Source organism: Heterodontus francisci, chromosome 5 (assembly GCF_036365525.1).
Source record: "Heterodontus francisci isolate sHetFra1 chromosome 5, sHetFra1.hap1, whole genome shotgun sequence".
Classification (NCBI taxonomy): domain Eukaryota; kingdom Metazoa; phylum Chordata; class Chondrichthyes; order Heterodontiformes; family Heterodontidae; genus Heterodontus; species Heterodontus francisci.
Genome location: NC_090375.1, coordinates 23,272,858 through 23,290,809, shown reverse-complemented (window position 1 = coordinate 23,290,809; position 17,952 = coordinate 23,272,858). Strand labels below are relative to the sequence as shown.

The following is a 17,952-nucleotide window of genomic DNA, read 5'->3' as shown; positions in this document are numbered from 1 at the left end:
ACAACTTATTAATGACTGGGACATGAATAGTCTTAAGTCTATTTATGGCCTTTAAAATTACTAAGGGCGGGAAAGCAACCCAGCTTTATAAAAGTTGCTTTACTTCACATGTGTATTTATCAGGGAAACCACTGCCAGTTTAGATTTCAAAATAAATTGGCACAGGGCAAAAGAGGATTAAGTGGGTATCTTCCACAATTACATAAAGTTGTCAGTCTCAAATAAGCTTTTAAGACACACAACATCAGCCCGACAGGTTTTACCGGTGCAATGTTTCCCCTTTTGAAACAAAGCAACTTTTGTACCACAGTTATGAGCAGGGATTGACAGTGGTGGATGGGGTGCCAATTAAGCGGGCTGCTTTGTCCTGGATGGTGTCAAGCTTCTTGAGTGTTGTTGGAGCTGCAGCCATCCAGGCAAGTGGAGAGTATTCCATCACATTCGGTGAAGATCTGATTTGACTTATAAACTTTACCTTGGTAAGCTAGTCAAAACTAAAAGTGTTATTTCTGAAATACAAGAGCGATAAATGTTATTGTATTGCAACAGATTTTATAAGTTAATGAACCAGTGTGATTGAGCCACGTGCTTTTTTTGGACTTCTACTTCTGACAATTTTATTTATTTATAAACCTGATTTGTAGTTTTAAGCTGAGACCTGAGCCCTATGGTGTCAGCTGTGACTCCGTTGGTAGCACTCTGGCCTCCAAGTCAGAGACTTTTTCAAGTCGCACTCAAGGTCAGAGGCTGGGAATTTTGTGGTGAGTAACTCACCCCCTGACTCCCCAAAGCCTATCCACCATCTACAAGGCACAAGTCAAGAGTGTGATGGAATACTCTCCACTTGCCTGGATGGCTACAGCTCCAACAACACTCAAGAAGCTTGACACCATCCAGGACAAAGCAGCGCGCTTGATTGGCACCCCATCCACCACCTTCAACATGCACTCCTTCACCACCGACACAGTGACAGCAGTGTGTACCATGCACAAGATGCTCTGCAGCAACTCACCAAGGCTCCTTAGACAGCACCTTCCAAACCTGCGACCTCTACCACCAGGAAGGACAGGGCAGCAAATACATGGGAACACCACCACCTGTAAGTTCACCTCCAAGCCACACACCATCCTGACTTGGAACTATATCGCCATTTCTTCATTGTTGCTGGGTCAAAATCCTGGAACTTCCTAACAGCACTGTTGGTGTACCAACACCCCAAGGACTGCAGCGGTTCAAGATGGCAGCTCACCACCACCGTCTCCAGGGCAATTAGGGACGGGCAATAAATGCTGGCAGAGCCAGCGACGCCCACATCCCCCGAACGAACAAAAAAGGTACTGATGAGCCTGTAGTTGCTGGTCTTATCGTTTGTGAACAAAAGGGTGAAACATTTACAATTGAACACAAAAATCAAGGCTGACACTCCAGTAAAGTACAAGGGAGTGCTGCACTGTTGGGGATGCTGTCTTTCAGAAGAAATGTTAAACTGAGGTGCCATCTGTCCCCTCAGGTAAACGTAAAAGATCTCCTGACACTATTTCAAAGAAGAGCATGGGAGTTATCCCTGGTGGCATGGCCAATATTTATCTCTCAGTCAACATCACAAAAACATTATCTGGTCATTATCATATTGCTGTTTGGAGGAGCTTGTTTTGCGCAAATTGGCTGCTGAGTTTGCTCCTCTCAGGTGGTGAGTTGGTCGTGAAAACCTTTTAAGGAGGCTGCGTGGCTTCATTTTAAAATGGTTTCTATTTTTAACCTATGTTGGCTGGGTTTCCCAGGCTTCTGGAAATTAGCAGGTAAAAGGAGGTGCGAAAGGCCTTTGCAGCACTGCTTGTGGGCGACAAGGTGCAGGAGTGTTTCCTCCAGGCCCAACAACCTTGCCCTGTAAACCAACTTTTTTTTTTTCCCCACCTCCCACCACCACCACTAAACGTACCTGCTCCTTGATAGTGACCTTTTTCAGAGTCTTACTTGTCTGACATCCAAGTCCATCGATCAAGCTGATCTTCAGCAGAAAACCTGGGTTGAAAATCAAGTTGAAAACTCCTCCCCTCGCTCCAAAACCACACCACAGTAAATATTGCATCCCTAATATTTGAGTATTTGTCAATCAGTTGGATAGATCAAGAGTTGATGGTAGTAATTTATTATTTCAAGTTTAAAAAAATTATTTCTTGGGATGTGGGCGTCGCTGGCAAGGCCAGCATTTGTTGCCCATCCCTATTTGCCCTTGACAGCTGAAAGCCTTGCTAAGCCATTTCACAGGGCATATAAGAGTCAACCACATTGCTGTGGGTCTGGAGTCACATGTAGGTCAGACCAGATAAGGACAACAGATTTCCTTCCCTAAAGGTCAATCGTGTACCAGTAGGATTTTTAGAACAATGATAGTTTCATTGCATAGTTACTGAGACTCGCTTTCAATTCCGAATTCTTTTTTTTTTATTGAATTTAAATTCTACCAGCTGCTGTGGTGGGATTTGAACCCATGTGCTCAGGGCATTAGCCTGGACCTCTAGATTATAAGTTCAGTGACATTGCCACTATGTCACTGTCTTCCCCAAGTGTGTGTGTTTTCAGTGAAAGGGGTCATTGTTCAGAGATAACTTTGCTCATACAATCATGTTTCAGACCAGAGCAGGTAGGGTCTTGCCTGTGGCTGTGAACCTTTTCCTAGGGGCATGAGGTGAGGTATATGGGCTGTGCCTGTATTTTAAGAGGATTTGCCTATGATTCTGCACATGATGAGTTACTGCTGTGGAGATTGTGGGCAATGAGCTGAAACCATATGACGCTAAATATAATGTGAGGTAGGGAGTCTTGTTTCTCGACTGGTTCATATACACCATGAATTCCTGGAAGCGGGTTGACTACCTGTGGTATTGAAAGATCAGAAAAAGGGAGGAAAACTGCAAATGAGACAACAGTTATCCTCAAATAGACAAGAAAAAAGACTTTGAATACCAATTCAGTAATTTGATTTTTGAAGCCAATAATGGTGGTTACCTAGTCTGTATTCAAGTTTTCCTGATTTTTAGCTGGGTAGCATTGAGAGTTACCAATACCCGTGGAAGTATACTCTCAGAATAAGTCATGATATAGAAAAAGGAAAATCTGAGAATAAAATACTGATTTGAGATGTTTCAAAAGCCCCTTTCCTGTTCAAAATTAAACCTTCCCAAATGAAATTGGAATCCAATAGGCTTCATTAGGAAAATGAGAAAATACTTTTGCTAGTGCAGAATTCACACTGTGGCACTAAAAGCCACGATTATATTTGCAGCATTTCACTGGCAGCCTGCAGGATTAGAAGTTGGGAACTGTAACTATGCTATATACAGTGCTAAACAGCCTTGACAGTTTTACCTTGAGATATGAACAGTTGACTGTGTTTGGTAGTTCAGTAAAATCTGAAAATAATTTTAGAACAAGATATTAGATTATTTATTGCCATTTATAGGGCAAAGGCAGGCATATGGAGTTGGGTCGCAGATCGACCAGGATCTCTCTGAATGTTCCTATGTGTTGTGTAGTGCAAAGAAAATTCAGATTCACAAGTAAGGGCAGTGCCTTATAGTAAACATGCAGTCATGCATCTTTTTTTTTAAGGTGATATTGATTCCAATATATTACTGCTGTATGTGTGCTTCTCCTAACAGGGTCCACTTCCCAACTCATGTGGTCATTTCTGGCAAATGGTATGGGAACAGAAAAGCAGAGCAGTTGTGATGCTGAATCGTGTCATTGAAAAGGGTTCAGTAAGTGACATGTTATAGAACTTTGTTATTTGTAGCTTGACTTTAACTACATGAAATTGGAGTTAAGCCTCCAACAAAATATACAGCTAGTAACTTGGATTTAATGATGCCAAGAAATGGCAAATTGCCATTTAAGTAATCTGTGAATAGAGGATATTCTTGCCCTCCAACCCTAGTTAAAATGAGCAAGCTAAATTGTCTGGTGATGCATTATATTGTGTTCAAGACTTCCGATATGTTTGGAAGCAGAGTCCCCACATGGTTCCTGATCTCATGTCATCTGGCACTGAGTAGAGTTATGATTGTACTCCCTGAAAAGCATCACCAACAGTGATGCTGTACACCTTCTATTGGCTGAGAGCATTGGTATTGGCCTGATGATGTTGCTTGCTTCCCCTTTCAGGCTTGAAAATATTGTGACATTTGTGGGATTTTTTGGTTAACACCGTGTTTGATAAGTGGGAGCCCATCATCATGCTGAAGATTCACTAAAGAAAGCTACTGACAAATCTATATCCATAGAATTTTTGTTTGCCCAACAGGGAGTACATACTAAAGGCCTTCTCGGGTCACGAAAAAAAACCCGACCCGAACCCGACAGAACCACATCGGACCCAAGCCCAACCTGGCCCAAGTCCCTCCATTTTTTTTTCCCGCGCCCGGCCCAACCACCGGAATGTTCCCTTCACCTACCTTGCGACTCCCAATCTGCAGGAAGCTGCAGCATGAGCGTGATGACGTCATAGAAACGTTCACTCGCTCACTGTGCGGACTCGGAGTTTCCCTCTTTGACGTCCCAGACTCCCAGCTCAGGTAGGTTTTTTTACTTTGAACACCTCTTGCTGTGCGTGTCTGACCCGGACCGGGCCCAACTTGACCCAGAAGAGCGACCCGACCCGAACCCGACACGTCATGGGTTCGGGTCGGGTAGCAGACCTTTACTACATACTCATCCCATAAAGGCACAGCCCACTTACACCAAAATCCAGAGAGTTTCAAGTGCTCATTGGCAGAGCCTGTGTGTGCATGGGAACTGCTGAAGTTTTAAGCAGCTACCACAATGCAGCTGACTGATATAGAACACTGGTAAACGTCCTCCTCCTTGTCCAACTTGTACAACGTTATCCACTAAAGTATTTGCTTGCAAGGTAACCTAGAGGCCTAGTGGGAAAAATCCTTTTTTGCAGTGACAGTGCCACATGGTGCAGCAGGAGAATACAGGAAAATGATTTATGTTTTCTGTTTTTTGTGGAAATGTTAGAAATGCTGTAATTGGCCATTCCAAAATAATTTCCTAACTGCAATTTAACTTAAACTAGAAAATGTTCATCTGATGACCAAGCTTTTGGTCATCTGACCCAACATCTCCTTATGTGGCTTGGTGTCATATTTTGTTTAATAATGCTTCTGTAAAGGATCTTATTGTGTATTGTTAAAGGTGCTATATAAATTTAGGTTGTTGTTGAATGAATGTAGTTACAGTTGACTTGCTTCCAAAACTTGTCCTGACCCAGCTTTTCCTCCTTCCCTAAAGGCGTTGATTTATACTGGGATATGGTTCTATGGGGAGCCGTCTACCCTCCTTCACTCACGTGACTGTTCTTCCAGTATGACCCTAAATAGTAAAGTTTTGTCCAGTGATTCTATCATGTTCATTACACAAATCTTTTCTTCAGATGCATGGTTAAGGTAGCCCATTACAAAAGGACACTTTATTTTAACAGCATTATACTAGGGTGTAAAGTGATTGTGTTATCAGCTTTCTAGTTTCCCCTCCAATATTATATAGAGGCAGATCATTATTTGCAAAAGTGCCATTTCTCCTTTCTGTCCCAGGAAGTTGGCCTTTGGGGTGGTGGGTAAAATTTAAGAATGCTGATTCTGTATAAGCCATCTTGCTAATAGTGTTATTATGCCACAGATAACATTGAAGACATTAAATTGATCCACTTATTGATAAAATTGTCTTAACAAATTTTCTGTCTGCCTCCCCTGTGGAATTCCTATCAAGTGAAATACGGGGTACTAAGACCTGTAGCCGAATGCAGTTTAATGAATGCACCTGTGCCATATAGCAATTTACAGGTTTTGTTTTAGCGAGCTCGTATCTTTTTTAGTCTCCTGGAAAACAAACTGGTAAAATTATCTTTTGCTTGCAGGTAAAATGTGAAAAGTATTGGCCAAGCATGGAAGAGGAAGTTATGTTGTTTGAAGACACTCCGTTCAGTTTAAGATTATTGTCTGAAGATGTAAAGTCATATTACACTGTGCGGCAACTGCAATTACAAAGAACCTCTGTAAGGATACAGTTAACTGAAATTGACACAATTATACAAATGCAGCAATAATGATGATTGAACCTACTTTATAGAGCTGATTTCCTCCCACCTTTACACAAGCCAGCCAGAGCACAACTGATGTGTGCTCTGCCTAACCTGAGCCTGCCCCTTATTTATTGAGTTCAGGCCATTGCCTTAGGCTTGATGTTCACTTGGGTCTTTCCTTCTACTTGCAGGGCTGGATCTAGATGTGGGGTGGGGGTGAAGTTGGTTTCAGGGCCTTCTGGCTGCTGCTGAAAAACAATTCATTTTCAATGCCCATCTTGCTGACCCTGGGGAAAAAAAGGAAGTAAATTCAGCTTCCATGCCTTTTAATCTACCCTTCCTGGATCCTTCAACCTGAGGGGACCTAACCACAGTGGCTAAGGCCCACAAATTATAGGCGCAAGTCTATTCAGTTCTCCAGCAAGCGAAGACTTAGGAAAATGTGATGATGTCTCGTCACCCTCATTTGCATGGACTTTAAATGTTTGTTGCAAGCATCAGGCCTGCCTTTTGGGAAAACCCTGGAAATGAGGGAGTAAATTGCAGGAATGTTGGCACTAATCATCCAGAAATCACTGAATACTGGGGAGGTGCCTAGGGACTGGAGAAGTGGATTAGTTATTCCTATTTTTAAAAAAGAATGACATCAATTGTGGGTAAAGTTATGGAAACCAGTTTAAAGATAAGGTCTTGGAGCAACTATATAGAAATAAAATCCTAGCCAATATGCTTCATATTGAGATATTTCAAAATAAGGCACAATATAAATAGATACTAATGTTATTGTGCATATTAGTCATTGAGTATTATACTGGGTTCTAATAAAGGTTCTATCAATTTGTATTGGATTTAGAGCTGTTGAAAGACTTCTTTCTGAAACTCATTTTAGTAGGACTCAGCTGAAGTCTAAAACTTAAGTATAGGTTCTCTTTCTTAAAAATTAAACCTCACGAGTCTAACGCCTTTCTGAATATTAATTAAAGAAATTCTTGATTCTAAGTAATGGCCCCAAAGAAGGTGGAATATTTATGGTTTGGAAGTTATTTTCCCTTTTACGAACTTGGGAATTAGGAGCAGTAGTAGGCCACTTGGCCCTTCGAGCCTGCTCCACCATTCAATAAGTTCATGGCTGAACTGATCATTCCACATTTCCACCTACCCCCGATAATCTTCCACCCCATTTAAAACTGTGCATTTAAAAATGATGACCTGTAGATTTGGAAATGTTGTACTCGAGTGTTATAAAATGTATGTTAGCGACATTTTAAGTTGTCTTTTTTGTTCTTACTTCGGCTCGATAGACTGGGGAGACCAGAGAGATCTTGCACTTCCATTATACTACTTGGCCTGATTTTGGAGTACCGGAATCCCCTGCTTCATTCCTTAATTTTCTGTTAAAAGTGAGAGAGTCAGGCTGCTTGAACTCTGAATGTGGACCTGCCGTAGTTCACTGCAGTGCAGGCATTGGACGGTCTGGAACCTTCGCATTAGTAGATACTTGCCTTCTTTTGGTAAGTAATTGTGTAACACCTGATTATTGAAAATGCCATACTGTTGCCCCTTCTCTTTTGATAGACATTAAATTTATGCTAGATACCTTTTTTTATATTGTATGATTCATGACAGCATCATTTTACATGCCTCGTAAAGCCAAAGGCTGATTTAATATTCAGATAGTAGAACAAGTTACCCATCAGACTTGGAACGGTGCTGCTATAATGATTTGTGGAGTTCAGTTCAAGTTGACATTTTACCAGGATAAATTCTGAGTCAACATTTTGTAGCTGACTATGATTTATGAATGGGAAATCATGTTTGATGAACCTGTTGGAGCTTTTTGAGGATCTTACTAACAATTGATGAAGGGTAGTCAGTGAACGTGGTTTTCTTGGATTTCAGAAGGCTTTTGATTAAGTCCCCCACAGGAGGTTGGTTAGCAAAATTTAAGCATGTGGGATAGGATTAAGGATTGGTTAACAGGAAGAAAGCAAAGAGTAGGAATAAATGGGTCATTCCCGCATTGGTAGGCTGTGACTCGTGGGGTACCACAGGGATCAGTGCTTGGGCCCCAGCTGTTCACAATATATATCAATGATTTGGATGTGGGGACCAAATGTAGTATTTCCAAGTTCGCGGATGGCACAAGACTAGGTGGGAATGTGTGTTGTGAGGAAGCTGCAAAGCGGCTTCAAGGGGATTTGGACAGACTTCGTGAGTTGGCAAGAATGTGGCAGATGGAATATAATGTGGAAAAATGTGAGGTTATCGACTTTGGTAGGAGGAACAGAGTATTTTTTAAATGCTAAGAGATTAGAAAGTGTAGCTGTGCAAAGGGACCTGGGTGTCCTTGTCAATAAGTCACTGAAAGCAAACATGCAGATGCAGCAAGCAAATAGGAAGGCTAATGGTGTGTTCGCATTTATCGCAAGAGGATTTAAGTACAGGAGTAGTGAAGTCAATTGTATAGAACCTTAGATTGCACCTGGAGTACTGTGTGCAGTTTTGGTCCCCTTACCTCAGGAAGGATATTATTGCCATAGAGGGAAGGTTCACCAGACTTGTTCCTGGGATGACGGGACTGTCCTATGAAGAGAGATTGGGGAAACTGGGCCTGTATTCTCTCGAGTTTCGAAGAATGAGAGGTGATCTCATTGAAACCTACAAAATACTTAAAGGGATAGACAGGGTAGATGCAGCTACGATGTTTCCCCTGGTTGGGGAGTCTAGAACCAGGGGACACAGTTTCAAAATAAGGGGGAAGCCACTTAAGACAAAGATGAGGAGAAACTTCTTTACTCAGAGGGTTTTGAATCTTTGGAATTCTCTACCCCAGAGGGCTGTGGAAGCTCAGTCATTGAGTATGTTTAAAGCAGAGATTGCCATTTCTAAATACAAATGACATAAGGGGATGTCAGGATAGTGTGGGGGGAAAAAGGCATTGAAGTGGACGATCAGTCATGATCGTATTGAATGGCGGGGCAGGTTCGATGTGCTGAATGGCCAACTCTTGCTCCCTATGTTCCTATGACTGTATGAACAAATAATCTGCATCCAGGTGTTTGGGAATGCAGTTCTCAAGTTGTCACAAGGAGGTGTGTATGATAGTTTCAGCACAACTCTCTAATTTCGCTTTGTCCTGTTGCCAGGAAAGTGGTATGAGATCCTGAGGGGACTTGATAGAGTGGATAATGGGAGGTTGTTTCCTCTTGTGGGGGAGACTAGAACTCGGGGGCACAGTTTAAGAATAAGAGGTCTCTCTTTTAAGACTGAGATGAGAATTTTTCTTCTCAGTGTCGTTAATTTGTGGAATTCTGTTCCCAGAAAGCAGTGGAGACTGGGCCATTGCATTTATTCAAGGCTAAGTTAGATTTTTGATAGACAATGGAGTCTAGTGTTATGGGGTGCGGTGGGGGGAGAGCGGACAGGAAAGTGGAGTTGAGACCACAGCCAGATCAGCCATGAGCTTATTGAATGGTGGAGCAGGCTTGTAGGGCTGAATCTCCTGCTCCTATGTTCCTATGCTCATTATGCACTGCACACCCTCTACCCACAACGTAAATTATGGCAGAAATCTGAATGTGGCATAGAGTATTGATCCTTTGTCAATCAGTGCTATGCCAAGGCTTGCCGGTACTTAAATAGTTCAGACCATCATGGTGCCTGAAACAGTTGTGGTCATTGTGGGGATAAAGAAGCATAAGAAACATAACTTTTTTTTTAAGCAAGTTCCCCACCAAATCTCTCACTATCCTGACTTGGAACTACATGCTGCTCCTTCACTGTTGCTGGTTCAAAATCCGAGAACTCCCTGCCTATCAGCACTGTGGGAGTACCTTCATCATCTGGACTGCAGCAGTTCAAAATGATGGCTTATCACCACTTTCTCAAGGGTAATAAGGGATAGGCAGTAAATGCTGGTCTTGACAGGGTGCCCACGTCCCATGAACGAATAAAAAAAAAGTGATGTCTCAGGACTAAATTGTCTGCTGAGCAGGATATTTTTCTTTTAGATGGAGAAACGCAAAGATCCTTCCTCTGTGGACATCAGACAAGTACTATTAGAAATGAGGAAGTATCGGATGGGACTCATTCAGACTCCAGATCAGTTGAGATTTTCGTACATGGCGGTTATAGAGGGAGCAAAATATATCATGGGAGACTCATCTGTACAGGTAAAAATGTAATTATTATTTCTACTCTGACATTGCTGACCACAGCTGAGTATCCCAGGATAGCATTTCACCTTACGAACATACGAATTAGAGCAGGAGTAGGCCCCTCGAGCCTGCTCCGCCATTTAATAAGTTCATGGCTGAACTGATTACTCCACATTTCCACCTACCCCCGATCACCTTTCTCCCGCTTGCTTATCAAGAATCTACCTCTGCCTTAAAAAAAATATTCAAAGACTCTGCCTCCACTGCCTTTTGATGAAGAGAATTCCAAAGACTCACGACCCTCTGAGAAAAAATTTCTCTTCATCTCTGTCTTAAATGGGTGACCCCTTATTTTTAAATAGTGACCCCTAGTTCTAGATTCTCCCACAAGGGGAAACATCCTTTCCACATCCACCCTGTCAAGACCCCTTAGGATCTTATATGTTTCAATCAAGTCGCCTCTTACTCTTCTAAATTCCAGCGGAAACAAGATAAGCCTATCGAGTCTTTCCTGGTAAGACAGCCCACCCATTCCAGGAATTAGGGCGGCACAGTGGCGCAGTGGTTAGCACCGCAGCCTCACAGCTCCAGGAACCCGGGTTCGATTCCGGAAACTGCCTGTGTGGAGTTTGCAAGTTCTCCCTGTGTCTGTGTGGGTTTTCTCCGGGTGCTCCGGTTTCCTCCCACAAGCCAAAAGACTTGCAGGTTGATAGGTAAATTGGCCATTATAAATTGTCACTCGTATAGGTAGGTGGTAGGGAAATATAGGGACAGGTGGGGATGTTTGGTAGGAATATGGGATTAGTGTAGGATTAGTATAAATGGGTGGTTGATGGTCGGCACAGACTCGGTGGGCCGAAGGGCCTGTTTCAGTGCTGTATCTCTAATCTAATCTAATCAAAATCTAATTAGTCTAGTAAACCTTCTCTGTACTGCCTCCAATGCATTTACACCCTTCCTTAAATAAAGAGATCAGTACTGTACACAGTACTAACCTCCCTACTTTTGTATTCAGTTCCCCTCGCGATAAATGGTAACATTCTATTAGCTTTCCTAATTACATGCTGTACCTGCATACTAACCTTTTTGAGATTTATGCATGAGGACACCCAGATCCCTCTGCATCTCAGAGCTCTGCAATCTCCAGATCCCTCTGCATCTCAGAGCTCTGCAATCTCCAGATCCCTCTGCATCTCAGAGCTCTGCAATCTTCTAGGAGAAAGTTGGTGTAAAGGTTGCAGAGGAGGAACAACAATGGCAGGAAGAGTAAACTCTTCCTCATGATTTTCATGAAGCGCTTTTCCCCCCATAATTGCATTTCCTCATAGTTTCACACCTGAGCTTCATATCCCAAAGAACTTCGTCAGCATCAAGGTAGCTTGCAAATAAGAATATTATTCGGTCAGATTGCTGGCTGGCCTCCCATCTTCCACCCTTTGTAAACTTGAGCTCATCATTGAATCTTCACTTGCATCAAGTTTCGTTTACCTCTCACCTCTGTGGGCTCAACTACATAGGCTCTTGGTCTGGCAATGCCTCAATTTTAAAATTCTCATCCTTGTTTTGAAATTCCCCCGCTTGGCTCCCTAACTCTGTAATCTTCTCCAGCCCCACAACTCAGATCTTTGTGCTTCTCCAGTTCTGGCCTCTTGCACATCCTGGTTTTAATCACTCCACTATCGACGGCAGTGCCTTCAGCTGTCTTGGCCCTAAGCTCTGGAATTCCCTCCCTAAACTTCTCTGTGCATGTACCTCGTTCTCCTTTAAGATGCTGCTTAAAACTTACTGCTTTGACCAAGTTTTTGGTCACCTGTCCTAATATCTCTTTTTATCATCCAGTGTCAAATATTATTTGATAACACTTGTGAAGTGCATTGGGCCTTTTTACTATATTAAAGGTGGTATATAAATGTTCTTGTATTCACGCACATCAGACATCTGGCTAACCAAAAAAAGTGCTTCACCTCTGAAAGGCAAGAGAGATATTAAAATATCAGCTCTACGAAGTAATTTTCTTTTACTGTTTGAAGGGATGTAAATTTTACAAATCACTCTACAATAATAGGTACTTAATTCAAATATTTAAATGAAGCATTAAAATATAAAATACATTAAATGAAAGCGCTTTTTTTGCAAATTTGTAACATCAGTAGGTTATTACTAGAATTTATTATGCATCATATTTTTACAAGGTTGACAATAGATCTTGGTATAAGTAATACCATCACCAACAACACTAATTAAAGAATCAAGTTCCTAAAGGTGAGATGGTCCTATGAATTTCCCTGGTTGGATTTCTGATGTAGCCTTAATATGTATGTATCTCCTGTGTCTAAAGCTAGTAAATCTCCTCACCTGTTGTTCTATTTGTGCTTTTCGAGCCTCTGGAACCAACTCTGAAAATACAGATTTTCCAACTGGATTTTTCTGTGTAATTGGTTTGCTAAGAGTTTTTTTTTGGCTTATAATGGTTTTTCCATCATTCTGGTGTTCGCAGATTTACTTGGTATAACTTATATCCTGTAATATAATGTGAGATTGAAAATATCGATAAAGCCTCTCAGATCATGAGCAATATTGCCAGAGCCTCCTTGGCATTCCAAATCTTCAATTTTATGTAGCTCCAGGTGGACCTCTAATTTAAAATATTATTTGGCAGGAAAGTGAAAACTTATTTTGCTTATTCTGCTTTTAAATGCAATTTCCAAGTGTGTTGTTCATCTTTCACCATGCCATTGGTGCCTAAGCATTCAGTCAAGTTGGCCATGCTCTCTGGTGCTCTCACCCTGAATCCCTCTGCTTCTCACTTCCCTCGGCACTATAGAAAGCCTTCTCGAAACCTATCTTTTCGACCAAACTTCCTTTGTTCTTTTACTCTCTGTAAAATGCCTTGATGCTTTCTAAGCGGCTAAGAAAATCCATTCAGCCATTGAGTCTGATCTGTCATTCAATTTAGATTATGGCTGAGCTATATCTCAACTCCTTTCCCTCCTTTGGTTCGTATCCTATGATATCCCTCCCTAACAAAACTATTCTTATTCTCAGTCTTGGAAATTTCAGTTGACCCCACTGTACACATCCTTTTGGAGGAGAGAATTCCTGATTTCACCTCTATATGGTTTCGTTCTAATTTTTAAGATTATGCCTCCTTTTTCTACTTTCACCCATCAGCGGAAATAGTTTCTATGTATTTACCCGACCAAATTATTTTATTTTGAAGACCTCCATTAGATTACCCCTCAACTTTCTAAACTCAAGGGAATACAAACAGTCAATGCAACCGGCCCTTTATAATTTAACTCTTCTGTATTCTGCACTGTACCCCTTACAAGATCAATATATTCTTCCTAAGACCAATGTATCTTTCTACTGTGTCCAAAACTGAACTCAGTTCTCCAGATGGATCTAACCAAGGCTCCGTATGACTGAAGCATTTCTTCCTCACTTTTGAATTCCAAACCCCTTGAGATAAAGGCCAATACTCCATTAACCTTTTTGATTATATTTTATTCCAGTCCACTAGCTTTCAGTGATCTGCTTAAATGAACACCTAAATCCATTTGCTACTCCACAATTCCTAGTTGCTCACCATTATTAAATTCCAGTTTGTCTTGGATCTAAAAGGGATGATCTCACACTTTCCATATTGAACTGCCATAGTTTTGTCTGCTCACTTACTATATCTTATGTCATTGGGTGAAAGTTTGTAATTTTGTTCGGTGCTAATTAATTGTTTGAGTACAGTACATTTGTCCTTTAACATTACCAATCTAAGTTCTTCATCCATGCACATATGCTTCATACATCTACATCAGAAAAAAATTTGAAATGCAGGGCAGTAATTTATATAGTTGACAGAAGAACCATCTGTACCTGCATTAATACCTCTGTGGTGTTTTTATTTCCAGTTTATTTGGTCCAGCTTGTGCTTTTTTCCTTTCCAACATTTTTAACAACTTTTATTTGTACCTCCTTTACAGCCTTTAAAAACTCCTCTCTTTATTTGTTGCCTTCCCACTCTGTGATCCATATGACAGAATCCCTTCTACGCAACAGAGTATATGCAGGTGGTTGGAAATACTTTGTAGAAATGACTATATTGTGAGTGTATAAAGTAATGGGGGTGAGACACTATGGCTGACCTATGAGAAGGAAGTGTAATGCTACAGAATGGTATTACTGTGCATGAAAAAATTGACATCAAAGCTGATCATCCATATAGAACTCTGTTAATTGTTCCCTGCTCGTACAAAAGAAAGATATCACTTGTAGGCAAGTGCTCTAGCCAATTTGGCTGCCTGTGGAGGGAGGGGGAACTGGCTCAGTAAGGAGATAAGAAAAGAAAGCATGAAATGAGAAAAGCCCGTTATCAAACACAGTCCTTCCGCAGACCATATACATTTATAGAGTCTTAGAGTCGTACAGCATAGAAACAGGCCCTTCGGCCCACCGTGTCCATGCCGACCATAATACCTATCTATACTAATCCCACCTGCCTGCATTAATTCCATATCCCTCTGTGCCTTGCTCATTCAAGTACCCGTCCAGATGTCTCAAGTGTTGCTACTGTTCCTTCCTCCACCACCTCCTCTGGCTGCTCATTCCAGATACTCACTATTCTTTGTATGAAAAATTTACCCCTTTGATCCCCTTTAAACCTCCTCCCTCTCACCTTAAATCTATGCCCTCTAGTTTTAGTCACCCCCTACCATGGGAAACAGACTCTGGCTTTCTACCCTATCTATGCCTCTTATAATTTTATATACCTCTATCATGTTTCCTCTCAGCCTCCTTCACTCCAGGGAAAACAAACCCAGCCTATCCAATCTCTCTTTATAACTCAAGCCCTCCAAACCAGGCAACATCCTTGTGAATCTTTTCTGCACCCTCTCTAGCTTAATCACATCTTTCCTGTAGTTATCTTATTATAGATTTTACTCCACATATTTAATCTATTTTTAGGAAGATTTGACATTTCTCCTTTTTTAATGTGAAAGGTGATTATCCAACAGGAGTTTCTTAAAGTCAGGATCTACTTTGTGCAACATTGTAAAACCAAATCATATAGAACAGCTTGTCGAAACCGTTTCTGACCAATTGGATATCTAGTTTTAATGTTTTGTGATCCAGGACATATCTTTGAGAAATTTCTTTCTATCTTTCGAGCGCTATATTTAAAGTTTCAGTGGGTGAGTGATTTATAAAATTTGACATAGAGTTAATTTGATTCATACTTGGTGTATTCAAAGAGAAAATGATGCATTGTTACAAAATGTCATCTATTGGGGTGAGTGAGGTAAATGAGATCTTGGATAAATAATATAGTAGTATTGCGAGATTGCTTTTTTTTGTAAGAAAAAAATGTTTTAAGGACTTATAGCTGAATTATGGATGATTGATTCACCTGCAATCTTGAAGAGTTGCTGAACTTCATGATTTTTTTTTAAAGAAGTCACCAAAAGGTTCTTGGATTTGGCTTGTAAATAAGTTTTACTGGAAGGCAGTACCTGAACCCAGCAGGGGTTGTTTTTGACTTTGGGATATGTTTACAAAGAAGTGACAGGTCAGGATTTATAGAGGTCAGGAGGCTTGGCTTCTGGAATGTTTTCAGTTTCAGTTTGAACTGTTACAACTGTCAGTTGTTTTTTGCCTGCCAAAAGAAAGATACTCCGCTCTCTCTCTCTTGAAATGAAAGCCTGCATACAGTGTGTCACTTTCCGATTTCCAATCGTATTTTAAGAAACCTTGTGTATCAATTGTGTGGAAACTGAAAACCCTTGTTACTGCATTTCTTCTGTAAGACCTATCTGAAGCCTCTGTAGCTGCATTTTTTGGAAAGCCTACCCAAACTGATCTTCAACATCACCTGGAAAGAACTGTTCTCGGAAGATCCCAGTGACAGCTGTCTAAACGCATTTGGGACTCTAATGTTCTTAAAAAAAAAAAACCCAAGGACAAGTATTCTGCCTAAGTGGTTTTTTTTGTTTTCTTTGTAACCGCGCTATAAACAAAAGCACTTTTATTTTTCCCGGTTATGGATGTGTGTGTGTGAGGGGCTGAAATAAATAAGGGGCTTTAATATTTCAATTTGTGTCTGTTTTACTTCATTACTGGTTAAGACTTGTTCTAAAATAAACTGATAATTTTGTTGTTTCTTTAATAAACCTCGTTGGTGTGTTTTATTCTGGGGAAAATAGAGTATATGATTGACCGTATCGGTAAGCGGGAAAATTTTATTATATGTTGCGACCTGCAGTGAAGTGTGACTAGAATAAACCATGCGCTCCTCCCGCCTGGGTCATAACATATAGTTGGAGGCTCTGTGCAGGATGTACCCAATGCTGGCGACGTACAATTGAAAGTGGGGTGGTAATAATTGAAAAAGGAAAATGAAAAAAAAAGGAACCAGGTTTCTTCTGCAAATGCGACATGAAGTCCTGTGACATAGATCACAAGTCGTGGGAGTCAGTTGCCAGCGTTCGCCAGAGCTGGCGGGCAGCCATAAAGGCGGGGCTAAAGTGTGGCGAGTCGAAGAGACTTAGCAGTTGGCAGGAAAAAAGACAGGCGCAAGGGGAGAGCCAACTGTGTAACAGCCCCGACAAACAAAATTTTCTGCAGCACCTGTGGAAGAGCCTGTCACTCCAGAATTGGCCTTTATAGCCACTTCAGGCGCTGCTCCACACACCACTGACCACCTCCAGGCGCTTACCCATTGTCTCTCGAGATAAGGAGGCCAAAGATTACTGGAATGTCTTTAACAGTTGCTGCAACTTTTCTGGGGAAGGAGGATGTAACCCTGAGTGGGTTGAGTTACTTAACAAAGGTTAAGCTAATAGCATTGCAGCAAAATTGGGGTTAGAGTTAAAACCAGGAGCTAAGAAAGCAGACATAATTGAAGTAATAGCACAACTGTTACAACTGGAAGAAGAAAGCAAACTAGAGGGTAGCTGTATCAGCTAAAATTCAGTTACAAATGAGGCAGCTTGAACTTCACAAAGAAAAAGAGTTAGAATTGGAAAAACTTAAGCGTCAACAGGAAAAAGAATTGAAAAAACTTGAGCTTGAAAGGGAATTGACAACGAGCAAGCTTCAATTTGAAAAAGAGGAAAGGGAAAAAGAGAGAGCATTTCAAAGAGAAAGAGAAGGAAGGGAATTCAAAATTAAAAAGCTGGAACTAAGACAACAGGGTGGTCTTGACTGCAGTGAAGATTCTGGTGATGAAAGATCTGACTCCAGCCCAGTATCCAGTGGAGAGCTGTTTAAATTTATACAAGTCCTCCCTAAGTTTGTGGAAAGGGATTTAAGAGGCATTTTTCATTTTGTTTGAAAAGATAGCCAAACAAATGAAAGCTGGACACTGCTTATGCAAAGTAGGTTAATGGACAGAGCTCATGAAGTTTATGCCATACTTTCTGAGGAGGCTTCTGCAGGTTGAGATATAAAACAGGCTATTCTCGCTGCCTATGAGTTAGTTCCTGAAGCTTACTGACAGAAATTTCGGAAGCCCTGGAGATTGTTTGGGCAGACTTCTACAGAATTTGGGAGGGGAAAGCAAATTAATTTTGATCATTGGATACGGGCACTAAAGATGGAAGTTGCATATGAGAACCTTGGGGATCTAATTCTCCTGGAAGAACTTTAAAAATTCACTCTCTCCATTAGTAAGAACCTATGTAGAGAGCCAGAAGGTTTCAATGGCTAGACAGGCAG

General features: G+C 41.2%; 1 protein-coding gene across 3 annotated transcripts in view; it reads left to right on the top strand.

Moving 5' to 3' along the window:
* The window catches only part of ptpn2b (protein tyrosine phosphatase non-receptor type 2b), a 62,239-nt gene that overhangs the window by 23,242 nt on the left and 21,045 nt on the right, over window positions 1-17,952 (top strand). For all 3 annotated transcript variants that reach the window (XM_068031187.1, XM_068031189.1, XM_068031188.1), the window contains 4 exons: window positions 3,663-3,761; window positions 5,921-6,058; window positions 7,387-7,596; window positions 10,096-10,257. In XM_068031187.1, coding sequence (XP_067887288.1) covers window positions 3,663-3,761; window positions 5,921-6,058; window positions 7,387-7,596; window positions 10,096-10,257 — 609 coding nt within the window. The remainder of the gene's footprint in view (window positions 1-3,662; window positions 3,762-5,920; window positions 6,059-7,386; window positions 7,597-10,095; window positions 10,258-17,952) is intronic.